The sequence below is a fragment of the Cebus imitator genome, unplaced genomic scaffold (genome assembly GCF_001604975.1).
Source record: "Cebus imitator isolate Cc_AM_T3 unplaced genomic scaffold, Cebus_imitator-1.0 Scaffold251, whole genome shotgun sequence".
NCBI lineage: Eukaryota > Metazoa > Chordata > Mammalia > Primates > Cebidae > Cebus > Cebus imitator.
This window is the reverse complement of record NW_016107566.1, coordinates 1,391,525-1,404,478: the sequence shown is the minus strand read 5'-3', so window position 1 is coordinate 1,404,478 and position 12,954 is coordinate 1,391,525. Positions and strand designations below refer to the sequence as shown.

The following is a 12,954-nucleotide window of genomic DNA, read 5'->3' as shown; positions in this document are numbered from 1 at the left end:
AAAAAAAAAAAAAAAAAAAAAAAAAAAAAAAAAATTAGATTTAGGGGAATACTTCCAGCACTCCAGTAATACAGGATTCCCACACAACCCCTGTTCAACTCCTTCATTTACAGTTAAGAATATGAGAGCTCAGGGAAATTGTCTCAAAGAAGCAAGGTTTCCAAAGCAGAGTGCCACACTACCTGGGTTCTAATTCCAGATCTGCCCCTTTCCAACTTGTGGCTTTGAGCAAACCACACTGTGTCTGGATACCTCACTTCCTGCAGCTGTAAGAACCTACCTTCTGCAGGAGAGAAGCAAGGGTGACCTGAGGGGTAACTATTCTGTTTCATTATTATGACCGCAGAGAGCGCAGGTGGGTCAGTGGCTGAACAGGGAACAGAAGATGCATGCCTGTGTCCAGTGGGCTTCTCTAGTTCCTGTTCCAAAAATGCTCCTGCCTCTCAGAAGCAGAATGAAGGTCTCCACATGGAGGGATGGCATACGCCTTTCCCCTAAAAACTACCATATCTGTTAGCATTTTATAAAGGAAAGATACACCATGGTCACTTTAAGGTATTTTTAACAAAATAAAAACATAATGGGAAAATGTTAATTTTACAAAGGTATTTTAATCTTAAGATATAAACATTTATGTTCTCATATTATCTGTATCTAACATCGCAGAAATGAGTTTAAAAGCTAACAGCCAAATGCAAAATTCTAAAGCAAAAAACTGATCAACATGTTAAAGGGACAGGAAGAATTACGCACCTTGAGACTGGGGCAACACCCCTCTTCTTGTTCTTTCTACATGCTCGACTTTTATTCCAATTTAAATTTTGTAAATTTCCTTCTCTTTTCTCCTGAAGCTTTTTCTTCCTATAAGGATCTTCTTGCTAAAAAACAAAAATTAAATGTTTAACTGTTTAAACTGACTGTGAATAAAAACACATTTAAATTTTGGAAGACCAATTCTATCTGAACTCAGAATGTCCTAGAGCTGCTGAAAACGGAGACGTATGTTTCTCAGTCTCTAGTTTGTTTTCTTTTCCCTTCTTGCTCTACTTCCCTTCAGTTCCACAGAAAAAGAAGAAAAAAGAATTGTTGCCTATAAAATTCCTAAGAGGCTAAAAAGGAAAAACATCTGCTAGCAATTTATGACCAGCTTGCTGTTAACTTTGCAGCAATAAATCCTCCAACCTTCACCTGTTAATTTGGTATGTGCAACTCACATAAATTACTGTACTATGAAGAAAAATCAGGTAAAAACTCAATTTAGGAGCAAGTTGTGTATTTACATTTTTGTTTACAGACGAACTTTGGGAGAACAGCCAAATCTCTATAGTTTTCAGCTAGTTTAAGCTTCTTGGGTAAAAAAGGCAAGAATATGCCTGATGCTTTAAAAATGTGGTTCTGAAAAGCATCAGCACGAGATGCATAAACATTAGATATATGTATTAAACAGGTATAGTTTTCTCAATTGGGACCTTTTCCTCTTATAAATGTCAGGCTTGGTCTATTAACAGACCCAAAAGGAGAGGGATTCCCCTTGCCCTTTCAAATTACAAAATAGCTCAAGCCTTGAACATCCTCTAATACTTATTATTCCTCTTCCTTAAATACATTGGCCCCTTAAAGCAAAGACACTGTCAGTGCATGGGCGGTGGTGGGAGCTCACACATTGAGACCCAAAGGCTAAAACGACACATCTCTTCAGTGTGTTAGGTCCTTTCTGAAGGAAGATGTCTTCTCCAGGAACCCCACAGAGGCAAATCCCCTTGGTCCAGAAGAGTCCCCTTCCTACTGACTTTTAGGATTCATGCTTCATGGAAACCAAAGATTGGCTCATTTTACCTTCTCTTTCAGAAGGCTGGCCCAGCAATCAGAGTAGGAATTGTGATGTTGAAACATACACTTGACTAACACAAACAACTTGAAAGGAGAAAAAGAAAAGGTTTTAGATAACCTGCAATACCTCCGAGTTCTGGGATATTAGAACCTTCATGCATCTATTAAAGCAATGTGCATACCACAGTGATTAAACACTAGAAGCAAAATGGGATTTTCACTGTATAGGAAGTGTGATTTTGACATTTTTGCTTTCTCCGTTACACACTTTTGTTTCCCCCAACAAGTATATATTAACCTTTCTCTGATTCCGAAGGTATTTTTAAAACCTGACAAGTTAAACACACAAAGCCCTATCCTACAGGACCTTATGCTAATTCTTCAAGTTTGAAGCTAAACAGAAGGACACGCAGACTCAGGATCTAATGTTAAACAGACATGCAGCACATTTATTCAGATATTGTTCCTTTGTGTATTTCTAACTTGGTGGGGGGTTTCCCACCCTCTGTCCACTGAAGGGCAAACAAAGGCTTGTCTACAGAGCAAGTACTTGAGCCTTTCCATCCCTCCACAGTCAGTGGGGCCTGAGAAAGCGTGAGGTGGTAAGCAGTCACTCTGATACTTGGCTGCTTTCTCAAATCTGTCCGGTTGGAACTGTCATCCTCTGCAAGCAAAAGAGTGAGTACATTCAAGACTACTCAGTCAGGACTTGGTGACCAGAAGCATCAAAGAGTTCTCCATGAGTATGACAAAGAAAAGGAGAATGCAGGACAAGCTAGATTCAGAGGCATGAGACGCATCCCAGAAAGAGTGGCAGGGAGCACCTTCCAAAGCACTGGGCCGTGAGGAGGGACGTGGCAGTGAGCTGAGCTGAGAACAGGCCTGCAATGGAGGCAGCGGGTGGAATGGGGAGGGACAGCAAGCCAGGGCACACAGCAACAGACTTGTCAAGAAATCCGAGGAAGGGCAAAGGACCACCTGGCTGCTTTCTGGTACAGAGGATCCCAGAGAGAAGAGGGTGGGACTAACCAGGAAACTGAAGAGTCACGTGGAGCTGCAATTAAGAGCACATCTCCACGGGTAAACTGCCTAGTGTCAATCTCATGATTGATGAACAGCTGTGTAACTTTGGCCAAGTTACTGAGCCTCTCTGCCTCAGTTTCCTGAGTCAGCCTCAAAGCACCGTGAGGACTAAATTACTTAGCATCTCATCAGCCATTTACATGAGACTTATTGTAGTTATTACCATCATCACCACTGAGTTATTTGGTGGTTTTTTGTTTTTTGAGACAGGGTCTTGTTCTGTTGCTCAGGTTGGGGTGCAGTCATGCAACTGTGGCTCACTGCTGCCTCAGCCTTCCAGGCTCAAGCAACCTCCCACCTCAGTTTCTTGAGTAGCTGACACTATAGGCAAGTGCTACCATGCCCATTTATTTATTTATTTATTTATTTATTTATTTTCTGTAGAGATGGGGTCTTGCTGTGTTGCCCAGGCTGGTCTTGAACTCCTGGGCTCAAGGAATTCTCCTGCCTCAGCTGAACTATTTGAACCATTTTAGTGAAGTTTGCTGAGCTCTCTGATAGAGGTGATGATTTAACAAATGGCAGCATGGAGAAAGATTTCCTAAGCTTTACTAAAAGCAAAGAAGAAATAAAAGAAGAGAAATCACAACCTTACTGCACAAAGCCATTTTTAAAGCCACTGTGTATAAGTAAAATCAAATAAGCAATAACTTAAGTTGGCTTAGTCCCTTAGCAAACTGATAAAGAACTCTGATACACAATATTTGATAAAGTTGATATCTTTAACACAGAAAGTGCTCTTACAGAGAATAAAAAGACACTAACAGTCAAAACAAAAACGGGCAAAGGACATGAAATACAAATTCATTAAAGAAATATAAAAGGAAAAAAACCACAAAGAGCTCGTTCAAAATATTTCATGGTAAAATAATGCTTTTGGGAAAGGTAAATCATAGACTACCTTGTGTCTCCTTTTTCCATTTTGGTTTCAGAAAACACAAATGTGTTTATGATGCATAAAGACTAAGAAATGGCTGGGGAAGCAGGATCCTGTTCACTGTGTCTGCCTCTGAAGTGTGGAAGCAGAAGTAGGTTAGATATTTACCTCTTAATTTCTATAATTTCTTTTCAGTGGTAGCATTTTGGATGGATTGTGTTTTTCAGCCTTCTACAAAAAATGAAGGAAATTCCTCACCAATTGTTTATAGAATTGATGCTTCTATAAACAATTGATGCTTCACAGCGGAGAATGAAAGCAGCATGTTCAGATACGACACGTGAACAAATCTGTATCAACTTTCTGGAAAGTAATCTGTCAGCACACATAGGAGCTTTACACAGTTTATAACTGTATTAGTCCATTTCATGTTGCTGATAAAGACATACCCAATACTGGGCAATTTACAAAAGAAAGAGGTTTATTGAATTCACATTTCCATGTGGCTGGGGAGGCCTCACAATCATGGCAAAAGCTGAAAAGCACGTCTCACACGATGACAGCACACAAGAGAAGAGAATGTGCAGGGAAACTCCCGTTTTTAAAACCATCAGATCTCGTGAGACTTATTCACTATCACGAGAACAGCACAGGAAAGACCCGCCCCCATAATTCAACCACCTCCAATGACATGTGGGAATTGTGGGAGTTATAATTCAAGATGAGATTTGGGTGGAGACACAGCCAAACCATATCAATACCCTTTCATTCTATTTCTTGACATCTATAAAAAGACTTACCAGATACACAGGTAAGAGGAACAAAACTCTGCATCACAGACTTGTAATTATGAAAGTAAAAAGCTGGAAACAATCTTAATGTCCAATGGCAGAAGAATGGTTTACATGATGGCACAGTTAAATGATGAAATGTTACGTCACCAATGAAAACAAAGCTCCCCGTTTAATTTTTATGGAAAATTTAGTTATAATGTTATGACAAAGCTACAGACAATAATAACAGTTATTATCTTAACTATTTTAATAAAATAATAGCTTTTAAAAATCTGCATAGAAAAGAATACAAAAACATTAAAAGTGGTTTATTCTGGATAGATCTTTTCCTACCTTATTCTTTATGCTTCTATAATAATCATAAATTACTTTTCTAAGGAAAAAAAATCTGCTTAAAAGAAAGTAAAAAGCCAAGCTAAGGTTAAAATTTAGTTTGTGGATTCCAAACCTGGGCTTCAACCTTCCTTGCCAACAAATCCAGAGGAATGTTCCACCTGTATTATATAGACAGATTTAGACAATTTTGTAAGCTGCAAAATTAGGCTCTAAGAATGTGCAAGAAAAACAAACACTGAGCCCTGCACTTGGGAATGTGTTTATTGAGAATGATTTTCACCAAATGAACAATGAAATGGAAACTATTAATACACTCACAGGACTTTTAAAGAACAGTTCTACAAAACAAGGAGTGAGTCGCAGGGACAGGAAAGAAATGACAAACCACTGCCCCCCGAATCTGCACCAGAGAATCCACCTTGGTTGACTTGGTTGGACAACCTTGGGCCACAAAGTACAGCTGATGCCATCCACATCCCTCAGATGGACGTTGTCTGCTGTGAACTGGCTGCCACCATTAGGTGCAAATGTCTGTTCTACACAGGTTTACTGACCAAACAATGAAGGAGAGTCTAATATAACCACTAAGACCGCCAGCAAGAGCAGCCTTGAGCTCTAGGGATAGAGGCAAACGGCAAGACTCATGCCCTCAGGGATCTAACAGTAAAGACACACAGAGAAGAAAATACCTTGAAGAAATTAATAACATAGCCATAACCAAGGGCACAGCTAAGCCTGGCACAGAGAGTCAGGAAGACTTCAGTGCCAGAGGAGAGTCTGAGATAGGCACTGGCACCCACGCATGTGGCAGGTGGAGGCCAGTGGCAGCACTGTTATTCCTTAGGGCCATCTTGCGCTGGGACCTCGGGATAATCCATTCCAGCTTCCCCTCCCAGCACATACAGGTGTGCATCTGGTGCAGTCAGTGCATGGAATCATCAGCTTCTGTTTCATTGCAGGGTAACATGTAAGACTCCACAGCCCATATCAAAAGGATGTTAGGTTCAATTCCTAACTACTCATTCCCTCCTATCCCAAATTCAATGACTTTTTATATTTTATTTCTGCTCCTCAAAGTGTGCCCTACCTTTTAGGTCTAGCTTTTGGTATACTTGCTATATCTGCATCCTCAGCCAGTTTGCAAATTCAACACTGCCTCCTCCCCAAGGTAGGAGGGACCTTGTCTTTTCTCTGTGTACACCTCATAGGCTCCACATCTAACCTCCACATGGGTAACCCCAAATCTCAAGCTTCAGGCCTAACTTGTTGCAGAAGCTCTAGTTCCCCACTTCCCACTGTCTACCATACATCTCACTTCAAAGTCCAGCCGCCCTCTCTGTTGGTACGGTCATTATCACACCTATCACTTTGAGACTTACTACCTGTCAATACTTTGTAAGCGCCATTCTAAAGCAATTCTCACATTAACCCACTTACTCCTCACAACTCTTTGAGGTAGGTATACTATTATCACCCTCATTTGCAGAAGGAGAAAAATGCAGTGTTAAGTAACTAACTGAATATTATAGAATCAATACATGATGAGCCAGATTCAAACCTAGAAGAAGCTTGACTAAAGTCCATGCTCTTAACCATAACAACATTGCTTTGACAAACATAAAAATGAGCTCATCACATCCATCAGAATTCCCCATTCCAGTCACCCCGGCTTGGAACCTTGGAGTTATGTTTTGGAAATGGCCATGTAAAAAAATGACTCCCTCTCCTGCATGCATTTGGTGCTAAGAAGTCCTGATAGTTTTTCTCTTCTAAAATGTCTCTTATCTACTTTCTTGTCCTTTACTCCTGCTCAAATATAAGCCTTGATTACATCATATCTCCCACAGCCTCTTTGTTAGAAAAGAGCTGGTATTCATTTATTCCCTCTTCAATCTCCAAAACACTGAGGATGATCTTTCAATAATGTCTTACATTCACATTCATTCAAGCATTTACTAAGCTACACTGGTTCTATGCAACAGGCATCCTGACAGTCTTTATAAAACTGAATTGAACAATATCTGATTGTTAGCTTCAGGAAAATCACAGCCCACAGGTTGCTTTCAATTTGTTAACCACTGCCCACTCCCCCGCCCCCATCACCAATTCAATAGCTCCCTAAAATCTGCAGAAAGGTCCCAAAGTAGCAATCCTTGGGCCAAACTCTCCAAAACAACTTTTTGTTTGGACAAATGTGCTTTTAACAAATTTGATACTGAAATTCCTTAGCAGGCAACAATTCTTCAGTTCTCTACAGACACCACTACCTTCCTATTGCTTTCACTCAGCCTATGTCACCATTTGTCTTTCCCATCAAGACCTAGAAAAGAAAGTCTGAACTTTCAATCAGCATTCAATGGCCTTCCAACCTAGGGGGACTCTGACCTCTCCCTCCCATTACTTTCCAACAGGAAGCTTCTTCACAGCCAGACGGCTCCCTAACTGCACCCAATTATGCCTCAATGGCTGCTCCACCAGCGGGGCTCAGCGCTGCCCGCTGCCCACCTTCCCTTCTCTGCCCTTCCACATGCTACCTGCACAAGTTTCCACCTCCTTCGGGAGCTTTCCATGGCACCACAGCCTACACAGGCTTTTCAATCTCTGAAATCCCCTCTACTATGAATCTTGGTGTTTGGTTACACAGAAACGTCTTCTTTCCAAACAGACGGTAAATTCATAGTTTGGACTGCTGGCAACATACTTATTCTGTATCATTTCCACTATATTTGAATCAAAAATTCATGTTTATTATAAAGTTTAAACAAAAGAGAAGAAAATAAAGAAGAAAAAAGAAATCATCCAAAATCCCACCACTCAGAAATAAGCAGGGTCTCCCATTAATCATTCCACAAACCTTATTTGTGAGTATTTTTCTGAGCCTACTTATGTGAAAGAATGGCAGTACAGATGATGGGAATACTTTATAACACTAGGAATATATATAATTTTAAACTAAAAATTTAAGGCTCCATTGTAAATGAATTTAACATAAGAAAAATAAACTAAAGTAGAACCAAAGGAACCGCCAAGCTTCAAAGAATTATTTCTTCAATTCATGCTATATTAATTCCTTAAGAATCTCTCTAAGGTTAAAAAAAAGACTACAAAAATATTTTCTTATCACCCTTTTAAACTACATATTTCATGTTTTCTTAGTACTGGCTCTTTACCGAGAAAGATTAAAATTGAAATTTATTTTCACCTACCTCCCAATCCCACCTCCTGGTTTCTGCAGATTATATTACTATTTTTACTTGGTTAAAGTTTCAATTTTCCAATCTGTTTTGTGGTTAAAATTGCACACTTTTTAGTCTTCGTTCTGGATATAAAATGGATTGAAGGCTCAACAAGAGACCTTTATTATGCCTTCTTCCATCCTGAGTGTTCACTTGTACTTCTGTCTTGCTTAGCTAAATTTCATTAACTTGATTTTACAAGAATGGCTTATGATTTCATTTGTATTTAAGGATGTCTGTCTGTTGCCTTTGTATTTGAGCATTAACTTGGCTGGACACAATATTCTTTGTTTACATTTCCATTCTCTCAATGATACCGCTCCACTGTTTCCTGATATTAGATGTTCCTATCGAAAAGTCTGAGGCAAGCTTAAGTTTGTACTTCTCGATTTTCCTGCCTTTGCACAACTCTTTATGTTTGAAGTGCAATTAATTAAGTACCCACGTCCATTATGATGCATCAATTTTTCCTGTTGTATACATTGTTCCCTTTTGATCTATAAATTTACTTCTTCCCTTATATCAGAAGAGTTTTCTTCTGTTATATCATGAATATTTTTCTCATCTTTTAGCAAGAAGACGATAATAGATACAGGGACAAAGACAGACAGAAAGCAATACAACTCAGCAAGAGTATGCCCTAAAATATAAATGTTCAGTAATAACTGGATAGAAGAAATATGTTAGTCAAGTTCTACTCTTCCATCGTTACCTAGAAATTACCCATTTGCTTAAAAATAGATTCGCTTCAGAGTAAAAACTATCTGGTTTCTCTAAAAATTACTGTAGCAACATCTATATAATTGGAAGATAAGTAAAATCCTCTGAACACACACATCAAACTCACCAGTTATCAGTATGGATTCAAATGCAGTGAAACATATGAAATATACATGTTTACTTAAAACACATTCCTAAAAATGAGTTTTGTTCTTTTCAATAGGCAAGAAAAAAACACAGACCTCCATGAAAGGTATGTCCTGTTTCTCAGAACACATGTCTTCTCTAGATGTTTTGTGAATCTTCTTTTCTGAAGAAGGCTTTGTGTCCACCTTTTTCAAAGTTTCACAATGATCTACTTCATTCTTGACAGGTACTTGCTGGTTATTCCCTTGAATAAACAAATACAATTCAATTTCTAGCTAATAGTTTCCACTCACATTCCCCATGTTCTTTCCTACACCAAACATTTCATTTGACTTCACGAGAGTTCAACTTAGCATTGTTTTTTAACATCCATGATGCTGTGGAAATTTATTTTCTTCATAGATGAAAATATACTTACATTAAGAGTCGTACAACAAGTCAAGGAAAAAGGTGGGGGGGGGGACACCAATATTCACAACATTATTATTCATAACAACCAAAAAGTGGGAAAATGACAAGTGTCCATTGACGGATAAGTGGATAAACAAAATATGGTATATATATACAACAGAACACCATTCCGAGTGACTCACTGCACAACAATGTGAAATACTTAAGACTACTAAACTGTACAGTTAAGATGGTCATGGCTGGGTGCAGTGGCTCACGCCTGTAATCTCAGCACTTTGGGAGGCCTAGACGGGTGGATCACGAGGTCAGAAGATTGAAACCATCCTGGCCAACATGGTGAAACCCTGTCTCTACTAAAATAGAAAAAATTAGCTGGGACTGGTGGTACGCACCTCTAGTCCCAGCTACTCAGGAGGTTGAGACAGGGGACTCACTTGAACCCGGGAGGCGGAGGTTGCAGTGAGCCAAGATCACGCCACTGCACTCCAGCCTGGCAACAGAGCAAGACTCCGGCTCAAAAAAAAAAAAAAAAGTCAAGACTTTTTTTCAAAAAAGGAATGAAATTCTGGCACATGCTACCACAGGATGAACCTTGAACACATCATGCTAACTGAACTTAGCAAGATACGAAAGGACAAATGTGTTATGATTCCACCCATGAGGGAACTAAAGTAATCAAATTCATAGAGACAGAAAGTAGACTGGTGGTTACCAGGGGCTGGGGAAAGGAGGCAATGGGTATTTATTATTTAATGGGTACAAATTTACTGCCTGAGATGACTAAAAGTTCTGGAAATAGAAATGGATAGTGGTGATGGTTGCATAACAATGTGAATGTACTTAATGCCACTGAATTTTATAATTTAAAATTGTTAAAATGATGTTTTATGTGATGTATATTTTATATATACATATTTTTTAAGCTGGCAAAGAGGGAAAGAAGGATAAGGACTTGGATTCTGGTCATGACAGCCACTAATTAGTTTCACAGTCAAAGTTAAGTCTCATAAGCTGCCTGTGCCTTAGTTTTCTTATTCATAAAATGAACACAGCCCCACCTTCCTTGTCTCCCTGTTTGACAGTTATAAAGATGAAAACAGAACAGATATAAATGTAAAACATCCCCACCAAAGGACACATGAACTGTTCATGGAAGGTCCTCCTGCTACAGTGAATGCCTGCCCTGCCCCTAGGGAGCAGCCAATTGGCAGAGGAGCCAACAGCTGATTCATCAGATAGCAAAAGTGGGTGCTGGGAAGAACCTTTTCTGAAAATCTTTTTTTTCCATTTTTCTTTTAAGTGATTTCATGAATGTACATCTTCTATCTCTTATCCCACAACAAAAGCAAATCAATTTCAACCCCACAATAACCAGCCTGTTTTCTAATTTGGAACGATGTATTTCACAGTACCTTCTTCTTTTTTCTTAAACTGAGAATCCCTAATGATACCTTTGAAATCTGAGAAGTTTAGATGACCATGGGGCAGGGCAAGTATTTCCGAGCAAAGCAGACTGCAGTCTCTGGTGGATAGACACCTAACCAGGTTATCAGCAGAAGCTCCAATCCAGCCCTGCTGTGTGGCTCGGGGCAGGGCAGGTCTCTCACCCACAGAAGGAAAGGAGCAGTCAAGTCCCCTCTGATTCTGAAATTCTGAGGCTACAAATTAAACTCACTCAAAGTAAGATACACAAATTTTTCAAATAACACTTACTAGGTAAACATACTTTTATTTAGTTAACCGAAAATTATATAAATATTATGTAACCATAAAAATGCCAGGCAAGCAAATGGCACACACCTTGTAAAGTAATGCAGGTTTTTATGGTTTAAGTACAGCTATGACAGACGAGGTCTTATACTTTCAGAAGAAGGGGCTTTAACTCATAATTAAGATTATACTCTCCAAATGTCACAAAATGAATACAGAAAATTTAATCTTCTGGCCAGATTCATTACATAAAATAAAGCATCATGCCCTGTTTTTAATGCTTTTGGCTGTGACGGAAATACAAGGGCCAAAGTCATATCCAGAGACAAAGCTGATCACTATCAACTGCTTCCTTTAATAACCAGGAATAACTTCAACAGTAGAGTTAGTGAAGAGTCTGAATCAAAGGCTACTAAGGCTATTTCCCAGGAATTTCTGTCCCTGTACGACAGTCAACTATTTGCCTAGAGGGTTTAGATCACCTTCATTTAGAGGACTGTGGGACACAACTTTCAGATCCCTTTCAAATCTGTGCATTTCTGAACTAAGAGCACCTAACAGCAGCCCTGTGGAATCGCCATTACCCTCCATTTCCTACCTTGTCAAAATTAAAAGTCATTCTTTAGCAGACATCACCTTTGAAATTTAACTCCTTCTAAAATGCAAATTGATGGTTAGACTTCCACAAAGGAAAACATCAAGCACTGTGAAATAGTGAAGCAGACATCCAAAAGCAAGGCAGACCAGGTCCGTACCAGAAAAAGAAAGCACAAGAAGAATATCCCTTTGGATTCTGGAAGCCATAAATATGAAGTACAATACAGATATTTGCCTCAAAAAATAGATGCCATTACTCTCCTGGTGTCCTAATTTGTGAGCAAATGAATTTCCTTAAGTTTTCTTCAGGCCAAGAACATAGCACTAAAAGTGTTAGTCATCAAAGTTTCTTAGGAAGGATAAAAATTTAACAGCCGGTATAAAACCATCCCCAAAAAGTCATAACGCACAGACTTTTAGAAATCAGAAATGCCTTCTGTGGGGCCAAGACTCAGGACAAGCAATAAAATGAATGTTAATAACAAGTTCTGCAGTGACTCTGAGAAATTTTAACATGAAAGTATTCAAGAATACGGGATACTGAATACATACATCATTTACAAATAGCGTCAATCCACATGACGTGGTTGGATCTGGGTGCCACCCAGATCTCACGTTGAATGGTCATCCTCCATGCTGGAGAAGGAGCCTGGTGGGAGTGACTGGATCATGGCGGCGACTTTCCCCTGGCTATTCTCACGATAGTGAGAGCGTTCTCACAAGATTTAGTTGTTCAAAAGTGTGGCTATTCTCACAATAGTGAGAGTGCTCTTAGAAGATTTAGTTGTTTAAAAAAGTGTGTAGCACTTCCCCCTTCTCTCTCTTCCTCCTGCTCCCACCACAAAAGACGTGCTTGCTTCCCCTTCACTCTTCCGCCATAACTGTGTTTCCTGAGGTCTCACCAGAAGCAGAGGCCTGTACAGCCCACAAAACTGTGAGCCAATGAAGCCTCTATAAATTATCCAGTCTCGGGTATTTCTTTATGGCAGTGAAAGAACAGCCTAATACTTCCCCATGACCTCACTGAATAAGAGTGTTTGTGCCACAGTTAAAAATCAAAAACAGGGCCGGGCGCGGTGGCTCAAGCCTGTAATCCCAGCACTCTGGGAGGCCGAGGCGGGTGGATCACGAGGTCAAGAGATCGAGACCATCCTGGTCAACATGGTGAAACCACGTCTCTACCAAAAATACAAAAAATTAGCTGGGCATGGTG

General features: G+C 39.6%; 1 protein-coding gene across 4 annotated transcripts in view; it reads right to left on the bottom strand.

Moving 5' to 3' along the window:
• The window catches only part of TMEM131L (transmembrane 131 like), a 177,109-nt gene that overhangs the window by 18,298 nt on the left and 145,857 nt on the right, over window positions 1–12,954 (bottom strand). For all 4 annotated transcript variants that reach the window (XM_017498782.2, XM_017498784.2, XM_017498783.2 and 1 more), the window contains exons 26-27: window positions 9,119–9,267; window positions 754–878 (exon numbers count right to left, since the gene is read on the bottom strand). In XM_017498782.2, the coding sequence (XP_017354271.1) occupies window positions 754–878; window positions 9,119–9,267 (274 nt within the window). The remainder of the gene's footprint in view (window positions 1–753; window positions 879–9,118; window positions 9,268–12,954) is intronic.